The sequence below is a fragment of the Vidua chalybeata genome, chromosome 17, assembly GCF_026979565.1.
Source record: "Vidua chalybeata isolate OUT-0048 chromosome 17, bVidCha1 merged haplotype, whole genome shotgun sequence".
Lineage (NCBI taxonomy): Eukaryota > Metazoa > Chordata > Aves > Passeriformes > Viduidae > Vidua > Vidua chalybeata.
Window position 1 is genome coordinate 5,822,361 of NC_071546.1, and position 19,114 is coordinate 5,841,474.

Consider the following 19,114-nt stretch of genomic DNA (forward strand, 5'->3'; position numbering starts at 1 on the left):
GTGTGGTGATGATTTGCTCCAGTAGGAAATAAGCATAGAAATTATAGCAGCGTGTGGTTGCCACTTACCAGCTGCTGTACCTTGTTGTTTACCCACTTACTTGCTGAGATCTAAGGTCCTCATGCAACGTTAACTTGGAACTGACAATGTGATTCAGTATTTGTGAAGAATAAGAAGTTACTTTATATCTCTTTTTTCTCCTCTTGCTAATTAGTGACATCACGTAAAACCAGAAAGTCAGCATTCCCAGAAAAAAAAGAAAAAGGTCATATTTACATAATATTGTTCATTTTGTTGGGTTTTTTTTTACACTGGGCAACTCCTTGCAACCGGATACTGGTAGGTAATAAAGGTTTAGATGCATTTTGGAATTGATCAGCCAAATTAAAGGTAAAAACATCCATCCAGAGCTGTTAAGTACCCTATACCTAGGTAGGGAAGTCCCTGTGCTACAACCTGAATAGTCATGAAGCCTGGCCCTTTTTTCTTGGTCAATTTCCCAGCTTAAGGCAGCACATGCAACACGTTCATGCTGCACTCAGATACAGGGCACTCCAGCTGGTCCCACACAGTGTTGGTTGGCACAGGAACAGTGCAGTAATGTCTCAACACCCCCTGGGAAGCAGCTGGGATGAGGAGCATTCCCTGGCTTCTGTTGCTTATCTCCCAGGCTCCTTTGCCCGTGGTGACCACGGCTGTGCTGATGCAGGGGCACTGATTGTGGCAAGGGGTCTGTGGCCAGCTTTGTGCCCAGCTCCTCTTGGCCTGGCCTGCAGGCACCAAGCACAGTGGGCTGTGAAGTGACCCCATGTTGGTGAGTGCAGCACTGGGGGAGCAGCTGCTGCTGTTCTCTGCTCAGCCCATTTGCCTGGGAAGTCCCCACTGTGGTCATGGCTGGTGCTTCCAGGTCAGGAGCACCCCAGCCCTGCTCAGGCCAGCTGTGTCTGTGCTGGCTCTCTCTGCAGAGCTCGAGTCGCTCCCCATCGTGCCCTGCTGTACCAACAGCCCTTCTCTGCCAAGGCCTGTGCTGTCTGTTCCTGCCCTGGGCACAGGAGCCATCCCTGGGCTGTGCAACAGGAGGCACAGTGAGCACACTGGCTGTGCACTGCTCTCCATCCTGCAATCCCCTCTGAGCCCTCATCCCCCGTGCTGTTTTCCCCCAATGACACACACAGCCACTGCTTGGTTAGATCAGTGTTATTTCTCTCTGTGCCATTGTTAAGTGCTTGTCTGGACAGAACCTTTGTCAGTAGGGCAGGGGGAACTGGGTTCTAAAGGATGGCTTTCTGGAGGTGGTGGGGCTGTGGGATGCTTAGCATGTTGAGGGGTGGGGGGGTTGAAGCAGGGAGTGTTAGCAGCAAAGCCTGAAGAGTTAATTTTGGGAGCTTACAACACCCCTTTCCTTCTCTTTTAGCTGCCAGGAGAACACGTGGAGGGAGAGGGGGGGAAACCATCTCTCCCCTCTGGCAGGGCAGCAGTCCAGGATGGGGTTTGCTGGGCACCAGCAGCTTTCCTTCTGGGCTGGTGAGTCCATACAGAGGAGGCTGGGAGCAGGGCAGAGCTGCCTGCTAGCTTCTCACCACCTGCTCTTTGGGACTGTCCTCCTGCAGGTCCTCCTCATCCGACTGCACCACGGGGGTCTCGGCCCCCTCCTCGCTGGTGTCCAGGCTGTTCAAATCCGTGGAGGCAGAGGACGTGGAGGAAATGCGAGACTTGCTCTCAGCTGCGTTGGGCACTTGCAGGGTGATCTCCTCTGGGCACTGGCTGGCATCTGCCCCTGGAGGAGAGAGCAGTATGAGAACGAAAAAGGCTCTTGGAGGTTTATTGCTGCCTGAGCTTCCTGGATAGCCCCTCTGACACTCACTCCTCAGTGGGCTGTGCTCTCCTGACTGCTCCCCATGTGGCTGCTGCAGTCATTCCTCACCTCACACCCCCGGCTTGGCTCAGGGCAGTTGCTGCACATTCCTTCCCCGTTTTTGGCAGTGGAGCCTCTTCCATCTTGCCTGAAACGCGGCTCAGAGCCATGCTGTGTGAGGCTGTTGGCTGCAGCAGGCGAGGAGACTTTGGTTTGACCTCACTACAGTGTGTGAGTGGGGAGGAATGTGCTGGCACCCCTTGCTTTCCCTGCAGACCCCAGCCCAGTTCCCTGGGGTCTAGCTGGGAGGTGGAGAGGTTCTGCAGCCTTCCTGCTCAGCACAATCAGCTCTGCAGCATGGAGGGGACCTTGGGAGTTGTGACAAGGCACTGGGCTGCTCCAGAGAAACCTCAGGACAAGGGAATTGGACTCACACACTTTGGAAAGTGCCTGGACTCTTCTGTCTTCTGCAGCACAAAGAATTTACAGGGGTCTGTATGTCTGGGCTGTGGAGGTGCATACTGATGTGGAACAGCCCAGTGTGAGGATCCTCCAACTTCACAGACCCAGCACCAATGTCTGCCTTTGGGTGGGCGTGGATCTGCCCACAGGGTGGCTGGGGCTGAGGAATGAGTCAGTGTGGGCACTGGGGGCAGGAAGGGCTTCCAGCCTGGCTCACAAAGGGCTTGGGACTGCACATACCTGGCAGAGACCCAGCAATGCTGCTCTCCTCTGTCCCACAGCCCAGAAACACATCCACAGTGTCCTGGTCTGACAGGTCCAGCACGTCCATCTGCTCCAGCATGTCCACGTTCACCTCCATGGAGGAAATGCTGCCTAAGGGGGCTGCAGAGACAGAGGCCAGTGAAAAGGTGAGTGATAATGCCAGGCAAAGGGCACCATCAGCTCCCTGAGGTGGGAGACCAGCCTTTCCACAAGGAACTGAATTCTACTTGCTGATAAGAGGTCCCAGAAAAATCATGGCTGTGTCACTGCAGTCCTTGTCCCTGCTCCAAAATGCAGCCAGACTCTACAGGGCACCAGCCTGGGTACCCATGTGCCTTCAGTTAAGGGGTGTGAGTAATCCACAGCACACCCACACACAGCCACTGTGGTCCATCTTGGCTCAGGACATGCACGTCCTGTTTAGACCGGGGATGTCCCACCAATCTCCAACCCCTGTGTCACTGTCCCCTGAAACACCCCTGGCCCCATGCTGGTGCCCACAGCACGTACGTCTCCGGTGCTCAATCTGCAGGTGAGACATTGGGAAGAAGAAATCCACATCATGCTGGAAAACCTCCTCAAAGAACTTCTGCCGGTCCCGCAGTTTCAGCTGCTGCTGCTGCATTTGCTCTGCATCCAGGTTCCGCTGGGCCTGCTCCATGTCAGCTGAGGAGGAAAGGTGAGGAGAGTTGGAGCAGGCAGGGCTATCCGAGCCCTTCTACCTGTCCCAGCTCATCCCTGTCACACTGCATAGCTGTGCTGTATGGTTGGTGGTTCCCTTCTGCTCTGCTTTACCAGCACGCGTTGATTTAGTCACCATGGATAGATGTTACACTCCAGAAAAGCAGCTTCACCAGCACTTGCTGTGCTGGAGCCTCAGATCCCTCCGCTGAGGTGCAGGGCAGCCAGGAATGGGGAACTGTGCTCACAACTGCTGAAGGGAATTATCAAGGGGGAAGGGGAGCTGGTGTGAGATCGGCCGCGGTTTGCACACTTTCAAGTTTCAGTTTCCCTGCCGCCAAACAGAGGGTGTTTGTGAATGCTAACGAGCAGGGGAACTCCCAGGGTCAAGAGCTGGCCTTAGTGCTCCAGGCTTTCTGGGCTGAAGCATGTATAAGGAATGAAAGGAACTGGCAACCCTGTCACCCCTACCCGTGCACAGCCCTGCCTGTGCACACCCCCGCCACCACCGTCACTATAAATGCAGCTGCACCCACGCTCCAGGCTCCTGCTCACATCCCCGCTCACAGCCAGCTTGGCTTCTGCCTGCACAAACATTTTCATTCCTGTAATTCCTCCAGCAGTTCACTGCCGGTGCTTGTGTCCCCAGCTCACGGGAGGGAGTGATGGGAGCCCTTGGGCTATTGTTGAAGGAGCTTGTTGCTGCATTCCCGGTCTTGGTAACTTCCTTTTGGGCTGGGTACCCAAAATAGCAAGGACCCAAGTGGCACAGAGAGGCTGTGGCTGGTGGCCCCAGCTGTTCCCAGGCTGGTGTTTGACCTCAACCATTCCACATTTCCTTTCTGCTGCACTTGGCCCAACCAGCACAAGGAAAATGTGATTATTGGAGCAGGCAGTGTAATAACCAAGGAAACCAAACAAACATCCTGTGCTCTGCCTGAGCACAACCCAAACCCTCTGCTCCTCCAGGCTGGGGAGGAGGGAACAGAGGGAGCAGCATCCCCACCCTGTCTGTCAGGAACAGGGGCAAGGACAGCAGGGCAGCTGGCTGCCAGCAGCATGGAGCAGCACAGGAGCCATGTAGGAGAAAGGTGCTGATCCTGGTGAGATGTCATGGAGATCAATGTCACATCTTCCTGAGAGCTCTTCCAGGGCTTCTCTGCATCCTGTGTCTGGGGCATCCTCAGTGAAACCCCATCATCTGCAGGTGCCTGCCCCGGCGGGCTGGGCTGTGCTGGCAGCACCACGTGGGGATGCACCGTGACTCAGGGCGACTCACCACACACTCTCTGGAAGAGGCTCTGGTCCTCTTCTGGCTGCTCAGCGTCTTCCTGCAATGCCTGGGGCAGCAATCCAGGCTGCCCGAAGGGCTCTTTGCTTTGGTATGTCAGACCAAAGCACTGCTGCCTGCTCTGGTGCCGAGGCTCAGTGCAGGGCCCAGGATGGTGGAGTCGGCCCTCCTGGGAAAGCCGACTCACCAGGTGGCTGTAGCCTGGTGCCGCTGGGGTACAGCAAAAACCTCTGGCCTCCCTGTGCTATCTGCAGAACAGAATGAAGCCAGGGACAAGGAGGGGGTGATCAAGGCTCTGATTATGGAGCTGTCTTCCTTCAGCAGCTGGCTGTCCCAGGCAGAGCTGTGCTCCCCAGCCCAGCTGTGCTGAATCCATGGCAAACTGCCGCAGTTCACCTCACCGAGGAGAGCCCATCGGGCTCCAGCTGTAGGGAGGCTGGGCTCAGGGCAGAGGCTGTGCTGGCTCTGGGATTCAGGGTGACAGACCAGCTCCCCACGGGATGTCCTGCCAAAAGGACCTCAGTGTGGAGGTAAGGACCAGTGTCCAAATCCTTCTGCAGCGCAAATACAAAGTAAACCAGAATGCTCTTGGTTTCTGTTCTGAGTGCCATGAATATGGCTGATCTGGGCTGTTAATTCTCTCCCCAGCACGTGACCGATACTCGGAGTAAGTGTGCTTGGGGAGAGTGATGACGGCTGCTGGTGGCAGCATTCCTGTGGGCGCCAGGGTTTCTCTTGAGGGAGAAATTAGCAGGACCTGTTTATGAACTTGTTTTCGAGCTCTGGTCGGGGAGTTGGGCACGAGCACTGAGATCCCATTATGTAAGGAACGCCGGCAGCGGGAGACAGCAGCTGGGGCTGTGCTTGGCCCTGCCTGACCCGTGACCGCGGTGAGAGTCGGGGATGGAGCCTTCCCCCCTCGCACGGCTCTTCCGGGCCCAGGGGGAGCGAACAGCCCTGCCAGTGTGGCTGCCCCTCGGCAACCCTCGCCGGGGAAATAAAGGAGCGCGGCGTTCCCTGCCGCGGCCCTTCCCATGTGACGGCCGGTCACACTCCGTGGCTGTCAGTCGCGGGGATTGTCTCATCCCGCTGGCATGTTCCCACCGCGGGACACGTTAGCACACACAATGCGGCCCCTGTGCACCGTGGGGGATCTGTCGGTACCTGCTGGTGGCCTGGCTTTTATTACTATTGTCATGGTTATTACTACAGCCCGCTCAGCCAAGGGGCTGGAGGCTGATCAGCATTCAGAGCCAGGCTCTGCCCCGCTGGCTGAACCGCCCAGCGCGGCTGCGGCGGCTCCGAGCGCCCCGCTGCCTTCAGATCCTTCCGGCTCTCATGGCTTAATCGCCAGTGCTGCTTGGAACTGGGGCCAAACACTGCTGCAGAGTTTGGGCGGGCAGGACAGGGCAGGAGTCCCCGCAGGAAGGGCAGGCAGGGATTTCCTCCTCACCTGCTGCTAGGCAGATGGCCGCAGGGTGGCTGTGGGCGAGTACGATGGCCCCCAGTGGTCTCTCTGCCCTGCCAACGCACACCAAGGAGCCACCACCCCTCGCGTTGTGTGGGCTTGTGGCCACGCTGTGGTGGGGAAAGGCATGGAAGACTTGGGAGGTAAAGCTCTGTCAGCACTCCCATCCACACCTTTGCCAAAGCAGGCTTGGGAGAGGAGCAACTCCTGGGATGCAGTTTGGATGGGGCAGGGGCCAGACGGGGCTGGATGGTGCTGGGAGTACCAGCTCAGGGTGGTACCCAGACCCAGCTACCTTTGCACTGGGAGGGAATGTGCTTTTCATCCCTCATGACCTTTGGGATCCTGGCACACCCCCTCTGTGCTGGTAAATAGGAGGGGTGTGTTTGGGTTGGGAGAAGGATTGTTAGTGAAGGCACAAGGCCAGGAGAGGATGGGAATGGCCTTTTCTTGAGGCCGCAGCTCTGCAATATCTTGCAGAGATTTCGAGGGATTTTAAAGAAGGTCCTGAAAAATAATGTGGGATGTGGAAAAGAGCAGCAGGTGCTGGCGAGTTGAGCAGAGTTTAAGTGGGAGGTTGCTCCAAGCAAGGGTGATGAATGAAAGGGCTGGAGTAAGCTGGTTTCTGCCCTTCTCCCTGAGCTTTCCTGGAGACCAAACCCCTGACTCTGCTCCTCCAGAGAAGTCCTGTATGCCCCACTGCCCCCAACTTGCCAGAATGCACATTCCCCCCTGCCCAGGTTTGCAAGGAGGTAGGTGGGGGTACAGTGCAGCTCCTCAACTGCCTCGGCATCTTCTGGGAGGCTGTGCAGAGATGGCAAGGCTTTCCCTGTCACCCTGCCCCAGCACGACCCCTGCAGAACAAGGATAACTCCCAAGGGCTTTCAGCTCCTTCAGCCTTGGGAGCAGCGGCTGGAGAGGAGAGCTGGGAATGCCCAGACAATCACGCAGGGTCAGGCCATGCAGAGATAGGCTGCTCAGACGCCGGCTGCCTGAGTGTTAATGCCCTGCACAGTTCTCCATCGGCACGTCTGACCTCGTGTTGCAGCAGCACAGCAAAAAATAACCGTAGTCCTGATGAGAGGAAATGCACCGGGCGAGTGCGAGGGAGGCAGTGGTTTTGGCAGGGCTGCTTGCTGGGAAAAGCAGGAGCGGGGGGAAATGGAGAGAGGACACGGCACCTCGTAACCCCTGTGTGTGCCGTGGTTTCATCGCCTGCACTCCTCCGAGCGATCTCCAAATCCCCTGCGTCTCAGCACTAAAAATATCCTTCCCTGCCGCCCGGAGCTCTTCCCCGGCAGAGGCTGTGTCATAAGACCCTGCTATTTGCGGGGCCCTGCTTCCTTTCATGCGAGGAGAAGCATGAGAACGGAGCAGCGCGGTGCCCGAGGCACGGCAGGCACGACCCGGGCACGGTGCCTGGCAGGCTGCCCCTCTACGAGCCCCGCTCCCCCGGCTGCCGCTCGCCCCGCCGCTCGCCACGGAGTTCGCTCTGCCCAGCATCCTCAGCCCTGCGGCTACGGGGGGATCCGCTCCTTCCGGGAGCCACGGGACTCTGAGGGCTGCCGATGCCACTCCAAAACAAGCCCGTGACCCAACAGGTTCCCGAGCTCTGCCACTTCCCAAGCAGGTGTCCCTCAAATCCCCCCGCTCTCCGAGCATCCCCGTCCCAGGCACGGAGCTCCCCGCGCAGCCCCTGCCCTAAGACAGCGGGGCCGGCAGCAGGTTGGTGCAGCGAGGGGCGAGGGGGCGACCGGCACTGGAGGCTCTTGGGGCGGCAAGTGGGGCACAGCCGCTTTGCCAGGGGCATCAGGTGGGCGCTGCGGAGAGGGTGGAGGGGATGTGGCACCCGAGCCCTGCCCGCCCGCCCGGCGCGGTGCCCCTCTCCCATCCCGCCGAGCCCACCCCGCGGCCGGCACTTACCGGGCAGCCGCCGGCTGCGGCTCTGCGCCCCGGGCCCCGACATGCGGCTGCTGCGACCGGACCGGGCCGGGCCGGGCGGGGGGACGGGGATCAGTGCGGGCCCCCCCGCCGCCGCCGCCGCTCTCCCCAGCCGCGCTGCGGGGCGGCGCTCGGCGCGGCACGGGGCGGTACCGGCGCGCCCATCACCGCGGCACCGCGGCCGCGCCTCCCGCCTGCCGCCCCGCCGGGGTCCCGCACCGCCGCTGCCGGGGCCGCCGGGAGTCCTGCGGCGGGAATAGGGTCTCCCGTGCACAGGGAGAATCAGAAGGTCCCCGTGAAGGGTCGCCGGTCTCCATGGAGCGCAGGGTCCCCTTGCGCGGTACCCGGTGCTCTGCGTTGCCGGGACTCACGGAGTGTCCCCATGCAGTGTCCCTGGACCCGAAGAAGGGTCCCTGCAGAGGGTCCCTCCCCACCACAGCCGCCCCAGCAGAGATCAGTGCGCGCAGTGGTGGGCTGCAGGTGCCCTGCTCCGGCAGGAGCTGTGCCCCGCGTGGCAGGAGGTGGGCAGGGGGAGGCGGGAGAGGCAGGGGCTCTCTGCCTGGGCAGGAAGAACAGTTACCATTCATGCTTGCTTTTTCTTTGCTTATCTTCTCAAAATGCGCAGCTCACGCATTCCCGCGGGAGAGAGGACAGCATGATGTATAGATAGGCCCTCCCCATCTCACTCCTGGCCTCGTGAGACCCTTATCCCCGGCAGACCCCACTTTGGGGTGCTTTCTCCCACGTTCAGCCCTGCACATCAGGGCTGCTCCTTGGCAGGGCCAAGGACTTGGCCGCCGCCTCCTTCCTGTGTCTCAGCAGGGTGAGTCAGTGCCTCGCCGTGCCCAGCGCCAGTTCTGCCCGGAGCCTGGTCAGTGCCAAGCCGGAATGGGGGACATCCACTGTGCCCTTTGCTGTGACTGGAAGGGAGTTTCCAGTGTCTGTGGCGTGTCCCGCCTGTCCCGTTCTCAGTGTGCTCCTCTCGCTGTCTGCATAACAAAAGATAACTGGGTATTGTTTGTGTCCCAGATCTATTTTGGCTACTGTTGCTCTGCTGTCCCCCCTACATCTCCTAGGACCTCTTGCTGCCGAAAACCGGCTTTGTGCTGGGTACCCGGAGCCTGGACCCTGGGGCTGGCTTCAGCTTTCATGGTGGTTTTGAATTTTGTCCACGTAAATGTTTATCCCTATCCATAAGCACTCCCAGTCCTTCCTGCCTGATGTTTGCACGTAGAGTGGGATGCACTGCAGTTTGGGGGGACCAGGCTGGTGTAGCACGACCCGGGGCTTATGGTTTCTGAGCAGCTGCATGACCAAATCTCTGCTGGGTACCTGCCGGCGCTGGCTTGTTCACAGCTCCGTGTGGCCTCCGGGCAGCATCGGCCTGTCGGCACCGTCCCTACTGCCCCCCTGCCCTGCCCTGGCCGGCCCTGCCAGCGGAGGGGCGAGGAGGCAGGGCCGGGGAATTAGCTCAGGTCTCTGCTATGTGACACGTCTGTGTCTCTTGGCACCAGGCACTGCTGCGAGGCGTGGAGGCTGTTTGTGCGCACACGAGTTTCCGGAGCACCCCGAGGTCCCCAGAGCTCACTGCATCCCGAATCCCGCTGCGGGGACGGCCCATGTGGGTGCTGCCCGTGCAGAGTGACACGTTCCCAGATCCCTCGCTGTCGCGGCCCCTTCATCCTGCCTTGCCGGGAGGGCGTTGGAAAAGCACTGATATCATCGGCACAGAGCCTGACTCATCCTGGCTCTTCAGCACAAGCCGTGCCGCTCAGCGGGACACACATTTTATTCCAATTAAACCATTGCAGGCAAGCCAGCTCTACATAATGATTTTTTTTTTTTTTTTTTTTTTTTTACTCGTAGCAAAGCGTGCCTGCCCCGGGCCAAAAGGTGAGAGGGGACAGAAGTGACGCTGGAGTCAGTGGGGAGTCTCCACCTCTGGTACGGAGCCCTAAGAATAAGTCTTACCAGAAACCTGCAGGGTCTGTGTTGGCTGCCGCAGCATCCCTGCCTCCCTTGTGCCTCCAGTGCAGGCTCACAGCACTGTCTTGTGTCGAGAGCCCTCGCCCTTACCGCAAATGCCCAGGTCACGAGCCCAGGTCGGAATGTCACCTCTTCTCCCCACGACACGGAGTCCAGCTCCTGCCAAAAGACCCCAGGGGGAGCAGCATCAAAGTGCCCCTGTCACTGTGAGAAAATGTAAGGTGACTTGTTCCTCCTGCCCTTCCTGCTCAGGTTTTTCCCTTTTATTAGAGGTTTGGGAGGTGAGTCAGGGAGCTGCGGGGTGAGGATGGAGCTGGGGAGGAATCGGCAGCTAAGGAAAAGGCAAACCAGTTCCAGGCACAGGTGAATCACTTGCTAGTGAAAATACATCTTATTCTCTGGGAGGCATGCGTGGATGGGCTGGGAGTGAGCTGCAGCTTGACTCCATCAGAAAACTGTGGAGTCAAGAAAAAAAAACAAGGCAAGGCAAGGCAAGGCTGCTTTTCCAGTAAATGAGGTGATACATTGCAAGGGAGCAGCCTGCAGCCGGCAAAGCTCCAGCAGCCCGTGGTCCTGTGGCTCCCTTAAAAGGGGAGATTTTAGCCTGGGACAGCAGGGAGACAGAAAAGCCATAAACACCCTCAGAGGAATGTGGCTGCCGAGAAACGGGAATCTCCGCATGCGAGGCGAGGTGGGGGGAGCCTGGATGGGGTTTGCACCACCTCTCCATGCCTGGAGCCCGCCGGTTCCTTGGCCATGCCCTGTCCCGAGGGAAGACCCCTGTCCTAGTGCTAACAGTCCCTGTGTGGTGCTGGGAGAGGCTCCTGCCAAGCCCCGGGGGTGTCATGTCCCCATGTCCTCGGGCCCCACGCCATACAGACATTCCTGATTGCCAGCTGCTGGCACGAGAGCAGGTAGAGCTGGGAGGTGCTGTGCAGGCAGCAGGACACCAGCCTCGGCCCAAAGAAGGAGCAGGCAGGGCTGGTAGAGGGTGCCTGTCCCAGAGGAATTTCCGCTTCGTCCTATCCCACTTCTTTACGTGCAGCTGAGCTATTCTGCACAGACTTTGCCCTTAGTGCCATGGAGCGACTCTGAGTGTCCTGGGGCCTCATGCAGGTTCTTGGGAAGAGCCCTTGGGGCTGGCTTGTCCCTGCAGGTAGCTGTGGGCATGTGGTGATACCTCTGGGCCAGGCTCTCCCTGAGTGTCCCAGGCTGGTGGCAAATGGAATGTGCATCAGTAGCCTGACTGAAATGACCATGCTGTTTGCTTTTCTTCCAGGACTGATGAAGCTGCAGCACGTGGCACTCATCTCTAAATAAATGCTGTAGTTCGTTGGGTTTTTTTGTAGTTCGTTTGTAGTTTGTTGATCTTTCGTAAAGAGATAGTCTTTGGTTTTCACAGCCCAGCTCTTTTTGCATTAGATTTGGGTACATGCAGTGTTTGCAGAGTTATGGTTTCCAATTGCTCCGGGTTCCTGGGGCTGGAGGTGTCTGGGTGTGGTGGCACAGCTGCCCCGGGGATGAGGGTACCCGTGCACAGAGGGGTCCCACTTATGAGGGTCCTGGCACTAGTCATGTTCACGAGCTGGTGCAAAGCAGTGTCCCCAAGAGCAAAGCTGTCACCAGCAAAGAGAGGGGTCTGACATGACCAGCCTCCACAGCAATGCCACCAAAGCAGGCAGGAAACTTTCTGTTCCCCTTCTTGCTGGAGCCAAAGGGATTCCTGGAGCAAGAGCTGGGATCAAGCCTCAGACATACAAGATCACAAATGATGCCACAAAGGCCATGCAGCCTTGGGAATTACTGAGCCAGGGTCTGGGTAGGAGGTTTTGCAGCCGTAGGCGCTGATGTTTAGTCCTTTGACCCTTCAAACGTTCTGGGTTTTGCTTCCCACCCTTCATCTCCTGTGCTGTTCAAGAGACTCAAGCCAAGCAAAGAGTTCCTCACCCTGCCCGGAATCCTGCTGCTGGCAGCGGGCACTGTCCCATGTCCCCAACTTGTGCTGCACCTTGAGTGGGCAGCGGGGGCTGTGGTGGGCAGGGGGTGGGGGCCTTTAGGGTGAGGGTGCTGCTACCGGGGTGCCGTGGGCGCTGGTTCCCGGAGGTGGATGCAGAGTGTGGGCAGCGGTGGATGCTGGCAGAGTCCCGGCGAGATGCGATGCGGGGAGGTGCAGGGCTGCGGGATCGCGGGGCTGCGGGGCGAGGGGCCGGGGGTGCCCCTGGACGCTCGATAGCCTCGGCCCAGCCCCCTCCTTAATTAGCTGCGGCCGAAGCCGCTCATTAGCGGCGACTGGGGACGGGTGCCCTCCCCGCGGAGGCGGGAGGGAGGGGAGCGCTGCCGGCCCCGGTGGTGCGGGCACCGGCACTGGCACCGGCACTGGCGGCGGAGCGGGGCCGGAGCCCGAGCCCGGCGGAGGGATGGGGCAGCGGCGGGGCCCGGCCGTGCTGCTCCTCGCCCTGGGTGAGGGGATGCCCGGGCGGGGTTCGGGGCGGGGGGACCGGGTGGTGTCTGGGGTGTCCGCGGGGAGGGGGCGATGCGGTGATGTGTCCCCTTCTTCCCTCCCTCTCTCCCTTCGTCCGGGCGGGGTCCGCGCGGCTCTCCCCGGCGGCTCCCGCTGCCAGAGCCGCTGGCCGTCCTCCCGCCAGCCACTGTCCCCCGCCCCGGGCTGGGGGTGCCGGTGTGGGGATGGCAGCCCGGGCTGACTGGGCTCGGGTCGCCCCCTGTCCGCCGGGCTCCGGCAGACCCCGACAACGCCGGGCACAGCCGGGGGGCAGCGGGGGCTCGAGGCTGTCCTGCGTGGAAGGGGCCACTCGCCCAGCCGAGGCACCGCGGGGAGGGGTCCCCAGAGGTGCCGGTGCTCACTTCGCCCCCCGTGCTGGCAGGGCACCTGGCCGGGCTGCTGGCAGCGGGACCCGCCTGCGCCGACGCTTACCGCGGCCTCTCGGACTGCGTCCTCAAGCTGGGGGACAGCATGGCCACGTACGAGGAGGAGGAGGGCATCGAGCTGCAGGGGCTGCGCCGAGTGTGCAGGTGAGTATGGTGCATGGGCAGCCTGGCTTTTGGCATTGTCCCTGTCTGAAGTCTCTGCTCTCCTGAGTCCCGTCGTGCCTGCACACACACATGTGCTCCACACCTCACTCCGGTTTCAGATTGACACAGCGAGCTTCTTTTCTCTGTCTGTCCACCCATCCATCTCCTACTTGTCTCCCACCGGAGTTTGTATCCCTGGTCCTCGGCAGCAGCTCCAGCCCCCAGCACTGATCCCATCAGCCTCGGCATGCCTGCAGCAAGGAGGAGCGGGGCTGGAGGGACCCGACCCTCTCTGCACCCCAGGAAAATCTCCCCTGGACCGCAGGTTCCCGGCAGTGCTCTGCCCCAGTGCCCAGCGCTGCCGGGAGCAGCCTGCACCGGGCACCACGTGCAGCCCAAAACAAGCTTTCTCCCTCCCTGTCTAGACCCTTCATCCTTCAGGCTTGGATCTGTCCCAGTCCTGGTTTGCCCGAGTTTGTAGCAGTGTCCTGACATGACGATATTGGGAGGATGTTAACTTTAACAAAACTGAAGAAGAGCTGGGCAATGAGGGGTTGTGTTGGACAGATTTGGGGAAAGGTCTGCTTAAAAAGCAGACGAGGAGAAGCAGCAAGGTGGATGTAAAATGTTTGCAGAGATAAATGGAGGCAGCTTTGCATCTCCAGAGTAAGTTGTGGGGAGTGAACAAGGAAGGAGTTACAAGGAAATGCAGATAGAAATGAAGGGGAAACTCACGTGCCTGGGGGAGGTGGAAACCTGGCAGAGCAAGGTGGAGGGCGGAGTGCCCGGGGGTGATGCTTTCTGAACTGCTGGAAACCACCCTGCAGGCTGTGACCTGCTCTGTGTTCCCCCTTCTCCAGGCTTTGGACAGAATTGATCCTTTTCGGTTTGTTTGGGCTTTTTTTAAAGGAGGCTTCTTGGTATTAGAAAACACCTAAGCAGTCAGCACAGCCCATGCTGCTGCTGGCTGTTGGAGGAGAGATTCCTCTGCTGAAGCTCATGTGAAACACGTGAGTTGAGTTTTTCCTGCAGCTCAGAGGCACAGACCACCACCGAACAGGTCCTGGGATCTTCCCTGGCAGGAAGCTGATGATGTCCCAGCTTCCTGCCAGGAAATATTTCTGAATTCTTTGCCTTTGATGCTCAGCCTTATCCACTGCTGCTGGCTTTTCTGGAGCTGGTCCCCTCTCCGGGAGGGTGGGTGAGGGATGGACAGGGAGCCAGGGGCTGCTGTGGGGGGCTGGTGGTGTCTCAGCTCAGTGTGCAGCGCTGCCCCAGAGCCGGCTGGCAAGGTGCTTGCCAGCAGCCCGCCTGCCTGAGCAGATGGGGGCTGTGAAGGGTGAAATGCTGGGAATTGCCATCCCAGCTGAAAGCAGATCCAGGCTGGAGCTGCCATTCTCCTTCACCTTCCTAAGCTTGTCTTGCCTGAAGACATGGGTCAGGTTTAACTCTTACCTGTCAGAGCTGCCCGCTGCAGATCGGGAGCAAGCGCCGGAGGTTGCCAGGGTTGGCACCAGCTTTTCTCATTATCTGGGGACGTTTATTCTGCCACAGTGACTCAGTTTAATGAACTCCCTCACAGCTGGCGCTCTGACGTAAGCCCCAGCACTAAGCAAGCAGAGTGCTCAGGTTTGCCTGTCTGCACAAAGTGTCATCTCCAGCACAGTGCACTCAGACAGCACCCTGCTGTCCTTTTCAGGTGCACAGTGTCCCCTCTCAGCCAGCTGGACTGCATCCCCTTCCTGACGGGTGACATGTGTGCCTGGTGTGTTGGCAGACACAGGGAAGGTGTCAGAGCAATTGCTCCTGTCCTCTAGGCTCCTGTCTTCCAGCTTGCAGGGAGCTGGGCATGGTGCCCAGCCCCAGCCCATGTGGGACAGGACAGCAGAGCAGCTCCTGCTTTATTCCTGCAGGACCACGGGTTATCTTTGCCTGTTTTGTCTTTTCCCTCTGGTACTCTCCAAAAGCCTCTTTCCACTGAACAGCTACTTGTGAAAGTAATACCCAGCAGATAAATAGAGATGATTCTAATGAAAACACAGTGAATAACTCCTCCTGCCCCTACCTGTACCTCAGGAAAAGCTGAGACAGCCTCTGGGAGCTCTTGTCCTTCTCCATGCTTTGTGCTCCCATTTGCCCTTGACTCTGCTTGGAGAAAGTGATGAATGAGATGTGCTGGGCCTTTGTTTGCAGCCTGTGTGAGATACTCAGGGAAACATTTGTTGATGGAAAATAATGGATTTTATTGACTTCCAGAGAAAAGGCGGGGGGGAAAAAGGAATAAATAATTTCAGTGTTTTGAGATTTGGAGTTTTAGCCAAGATGCTCTGGCAGATGATGGAGGGGATGAATAGTCTGGGAAACTTGCACAAAGCACGAGGGTTGTTGCTGAGGGCAGGCTCAGGGCAGCAAGGCTCTGCCTGGCATCCTGCACTGTGGGAGTGCAAAGGGACTGACAGTGTGGTATCTCCCTGGCTGCAGGTATTGGGATGAATTCCACACCTGTGCCCTGACAGTGCTCTGGGAATGTCAGAAGGAAGCAGCAGCTGTCTGGGAGATGCTGAGAAGGGAGTCCCGAAAAAACAAATTTCAAGGCAGCTTGTTCGACCTCTGCAGCCCCAGCATGGCCCAAAGCTCTGCCTGGACCCGTGTTCCCAACATTTCCATCCTCAGCATCCCCCTCATCGTCACTTGGCTGAACTTATAAACTGCAGCTCTGTGAGTATCCCAACAAAAGTGGTGGCAGTGTGTGGTGTGGCATCTTTCAGATCTGTTTTCCAAACCTTTGAGGAATACACTGCGTGGAGCTCAGAAACTCCTGGCTCCATCCTGTGCCTGTGAGACATGGAAGAGCTTGGCAGCATCTCCAGGGTGTTGAAATTTCTCTGTAATTTGGAATAACTCCTCTCCCACTTCTGCCTCAAGGCACAGGCACAGATCTGGCTGTCGGGAGATTTGGGAACTTGTAAATACAGGGCACAGGATTTGGGGAGAAATGATAAATTCTGGGAAAAGGACGAATGCTGGCTACTTCTGCACTCTTCTGTGGCAACTGAAAGGAACCCTGTTTATTTTGCTGACTCTTTCCACCAGATCAACTCTCCAGGGTTTTGATTTGGGCACTGAAAAGATGGGTATTTTTCCCACTGCTCCATGAGGTACAGGGGATGGTGTTTGTCCTGTCACAGGCTGAAAGGAGGGAGACCTTACTGCTCTGTACTGGCCTTTCTTCTTTGAGGACATGGTAAAACCCCCTGCTGAACAATAATCAGAGTTGCATGACTTTTCTTGCACATATCTGAATTCCTGAGTAACTTCTGTGTTATGTGTAAATCCCTTTTCTATGGACAGAGGTGAAAAATATTTGGGGGGAGAGAGAATATCAAGCTAGGAGGACAAAAGGGATTTATAGCAACTCTTCTGCTTTAAAGCTTTCCCCAAGGTACGTGTAAGCAGCTGTGGGTAGAAGTGTGTAATTCCAGAGTATTAAAGTTTGTTGTAGAGCCAACAGCGTGGCAGAAGTTATTTGTCCTGGCTCTTGCTCGACAGCACAGTCTCCTCTTGTCTCCTTTGTGGCTCAGAGTGTCGTCAGTTTTGCAGCTTCAGTACAAACATGGAAGCATTTGGAAGTGTTTGCAAGTGATTTCTGAGCATGTTGGAGAACCACAACAATAGGATTGGCTAGCCCAAGGCAGTCTGTGCTTTAAGGATGCTGATGGATCTCTGTGCCCTGCCTGGCTGCACAGGGCCATGGGGCGTGTGCTCACAGTGTGAGCAGGGAAACCAGGGCCCTGCTAACTCCACAGATCTCACCAGATGCATTCCAGGCAGTGGGCAAGCAAAGGGTCTTTTTCCTAACAGTGGTGTTGGGTCATGCTGCTTTCCTGTGGCATTCACATGTTCTTCCTCTTACCTTCTCTATCCCTCAACCCTCTGCTCCTGCAGCAGCAGCAGGAGATAATGAAGAAATTGGGGCAAATTCCAAGAAATAAGCCAGGGTAGAGCAGCTGGTGTTCAGACAGCACTTCAGTGCATGAGTTGTTACTTATGTATTCAGTACTCAGCATCTGGGGCACAAAGCCTTAGGGTGAGCAGTGGAGAAAGGGTAAATCAGAGCATGGTAAAACCTGGAGTGAACCACTCAGATGCTTCATTTCTTTCTTTCTACTCCATACCAACAGCACTGTTTGCTGTTTGATCCTGTTCCCCCTTCCCCTGTTAACTTTAGTGACTGGGGAAAGCTGAAGTAGGGGAGAGTCATGTACAACCAAGACTGGAATATTTTGGCTCCAAATTCTGTACCTGTTCTTTGTTTAGAACAACTGTTTAATGCCGTTGGGAAAAGAAGTAAGCACAGCCCCCTAAAATCCTACAAGTCTTGCCTTCTCTTTGAATTTGGCAATTCCTCTCTTAAAATTTTCTACATTGAAACAGCTTTGGAGAAAGGAAAGTAAAAGAATCAGATTGGCAAGAGATCTTTTTGCAAAACCATGGATGCAAATGGCTGACTTCCACTGCCACTGTCTCTGAGAAGAACAGGTCTTGGGACATATCTTCCCTGGAAGCAAATCCCTCAACTATTGCACACAAAAAAACCCCAAAGATTCATTAATAAACAAAGACCATCTGCCACTGTTCTGGTATGGAGCAGCAGATTTTTTTTGTAAGCCAAAGGTGCTTCTAAATCTGACTGAAAGCATGTGAGAGAAAACTAGGTCTCACAGTATGAGAGTGATGAGTTTCCTCAATCAGTATTTCATTTTTAGCAGAACTTCCTCTATGACTAGGACAATTAAAGTAGAAGTCCTTAAAAAAAAAAAAAAAAGTAATACACAGATTCATTTCTCCTAGGCAGTCAGCAGCCTTTCAGAAAGATTTCTGATCCTGCAGCACACTTCATGCTGATGCAGTGCAGCTCCTGGGATGTCCTGCAGCCTCAGAGTTAAAGCCCCATTTGTCAAGGATTCTTCTCATGGCCTTGCTGTGAGTTTCTCCAGATACAAAGCTGTCTCCAGATTTCCCCACCCAGGGAAGCTGCTGAAGTAGTTACAGCATATCTCGTGCATTCAAAAAGAAATAGGTTAAGTATTCTTTAGTCCAAAGGCTTCACCTCTATTCTTGCAGGGGAACAAAGGTGGCAGCTCTGTTAATACAGACCCACAGCAGCTCTGGGAGCAGCTGGAAGAACATGGCTTTGTCTCCTTGCTCTCAAATTCACTGTAATTATTCCTCAGTTCCCACTTCCCTCAAGAACAGCCCTGAACACGGGAGTGCACACAAGGCTTTGGTGTGGTATTAAGCCTTGAAGTAAACCTGCAAGCTTTCCCTGTCCCTGCAGGACTGGGATGTTCTTTCTCAAGAATAGCACCAAGAAGCAGCAGAGGACAAAATGACCCTGAAGGAGTCTTAAAACATGACTAACAGCACGCCAGTACTTGTCACCCCGAGGCAGCACTGCCCTCTGCTCCACACCCTGATCCCAAGCACAGCACTCTCCCTGCTCCTTTCTGAGGGAGATACTGGCACCTACTGGACACCAGTTTATATCCAGGCTGAGGTGACTGGGAGAAAGACAAATATCCTTGTACATGAAAAATGAGCAGATTTTGAGAAGGGATGGACTGTCTTGCTGCAGGGCAGCCCTAAGAAGTGACCTCGGGGTGGCCTTCCAAGCTGGCTCCTGTCCAGAGAAACACTTGTGTAAACTCTTCCCTCTGAAAGGCTGCTGCTGTTTGAAACTCTGCTTACGGGGGCTTTGGTCAGGATGGGCTCCTGGTGAAATCCCCCAATACAAAAAGTGCTGGTTACATTTGTTTAGACAGAAATCCTCCTTTGGAGACCTGCTGAGCTTGTAAAGCAGCAGGATGTCATCCTGCCCCCATTTACAGTGTCTGACTGTGAGAGCAGGGATTGAAATACAGCTCAGCTGCCCAGTTACAGAACTCAAAAGAGCAGCTTCAGAGAGTTTATCAGTCTCACATCATCCTACCACTTTTCAACAAACTGAATTAGCAAACGATTTATGCAAATAAAAAACTTACAAATATTAACATACAAAGGGAAGTTACTGCAGCAAGATGCTGCACAGGAGAAAAATCTGTCTCTAGACCTGGCTTTGCCCTCGTTTGGGGTTGCA

General features: G+C 56.5%; 2 protein-coding genes and 1 long non-coding RNA gene across 3 annotated transcripts; 2 read left to right on the forward strand and 1 right to left on the reverse strand.

The window, feature by feature from the left end:
* Window positions 1–1,182: 1,182 nt before the first annotated feature.
* DBNDD2 (dysbindin domain containing 2) lies at window positions 1,183–8,087 on the reverse strand. Its single transcript, XM_053958165.1, has 4 exons — window positions 7,945–8,087; window positions 3,092–3,247; window positions 2,558–2,701; window positions 1,183–1,777 (listed from the first exon to the last, which is right to left on the reverse strand). Exons 1-4 carry the CDS (start codon window positions 7,985–7,987, stop codon window positions 1,569–1,571), a joined length of 552 nt encoding a protein of 183 aa, XP_053814140.1. The 5' UTR covers window positions 7,988–8,087; the 3' UTR covers window positions 1,183–1,568.
* Window positions 3,170–11,278, forward strand: LOC128796486 (uncharacterized). Its single transcript, XR_008433824.1, has 3 exons — window positions 3,170–3,260; window positions 9,829–9,906; window positions 9,994–11,278. It is a non-coding gene; the product is annotated as an uncharacterized LOC128796486 (long non-coding RNA).
* A 1,004-nt stretch (window positions 11,279–12,282) lies between these two features.
* On the forward strand, window positions 12,283–17,512 carry LOC128796485 (neuritin-like). Its single transcript, XM_053958168.1, has 3 exons — window positions 12,283–12,408; window positions 12,831–12,978; window positions 15,460–17,512. Exons 1-3 carry the CDS (start codon window positions 12,366–12,368, stop codon window positions 15,683–15,685), a joined length of 417 nt encoding a protein of 138 aa, XP_053814143.1. The 5' UTR covers window positions 12,283–12,365; the 3' UTR covers window positions 15,686–17,512.
* Window positions 17,513–19,114: the final 1,602 nt, after the last annotated feature.

Excerpts from the sequence above, each read along its gene's own strand:
- DBNDD2 (XM_053958165.1), bottom strand. The coding sequence starts at position 7,987 with ATGTCGGGGCCCGGGGCGCAGAGCCGCAGCCGGCGGCTGCCCG. Across the intron at positions 3,248-7,944 it reads CCGCAGCCGGCGGCTGCCCG|CTGACATGGAGCAGGCCCAG; the intron begins GTAAGTGCCGGC and ends TTTCCTCCTCAG. Across the intron at positions 2,702-3,091 it reads GCAGATTGAGCACCGGAGAC|CCCCCTTAGGCAGCATTTCC; the intron begins GTACGTGCTGTG and ends CTGTCTCTGCAG.
- LOC128796485 (XM_053958168.1), top strand. The coding sequence starts at position 12,366 with ATGGGGCAGCGGCGGGGCCCGGCCGTGCTGCTCCTCGCCCTGG. Across the intron at positions 12,409-12,830 it reads CGTGCTGCTCCTCGCCCTGG|GGCACCTGGCCGGGCTGCTG; the intron begins GTGAGGGGATGC and ends CCGTGCTGGCAG. Across the intron at positions 12,979-15,459 it reads GGGCTGCGCCGAGTGTGCAG|GTATTGGGATGAATTCCACA; the intron begins GTGAGTATGGTG and ends CCCTGGCTGCAG.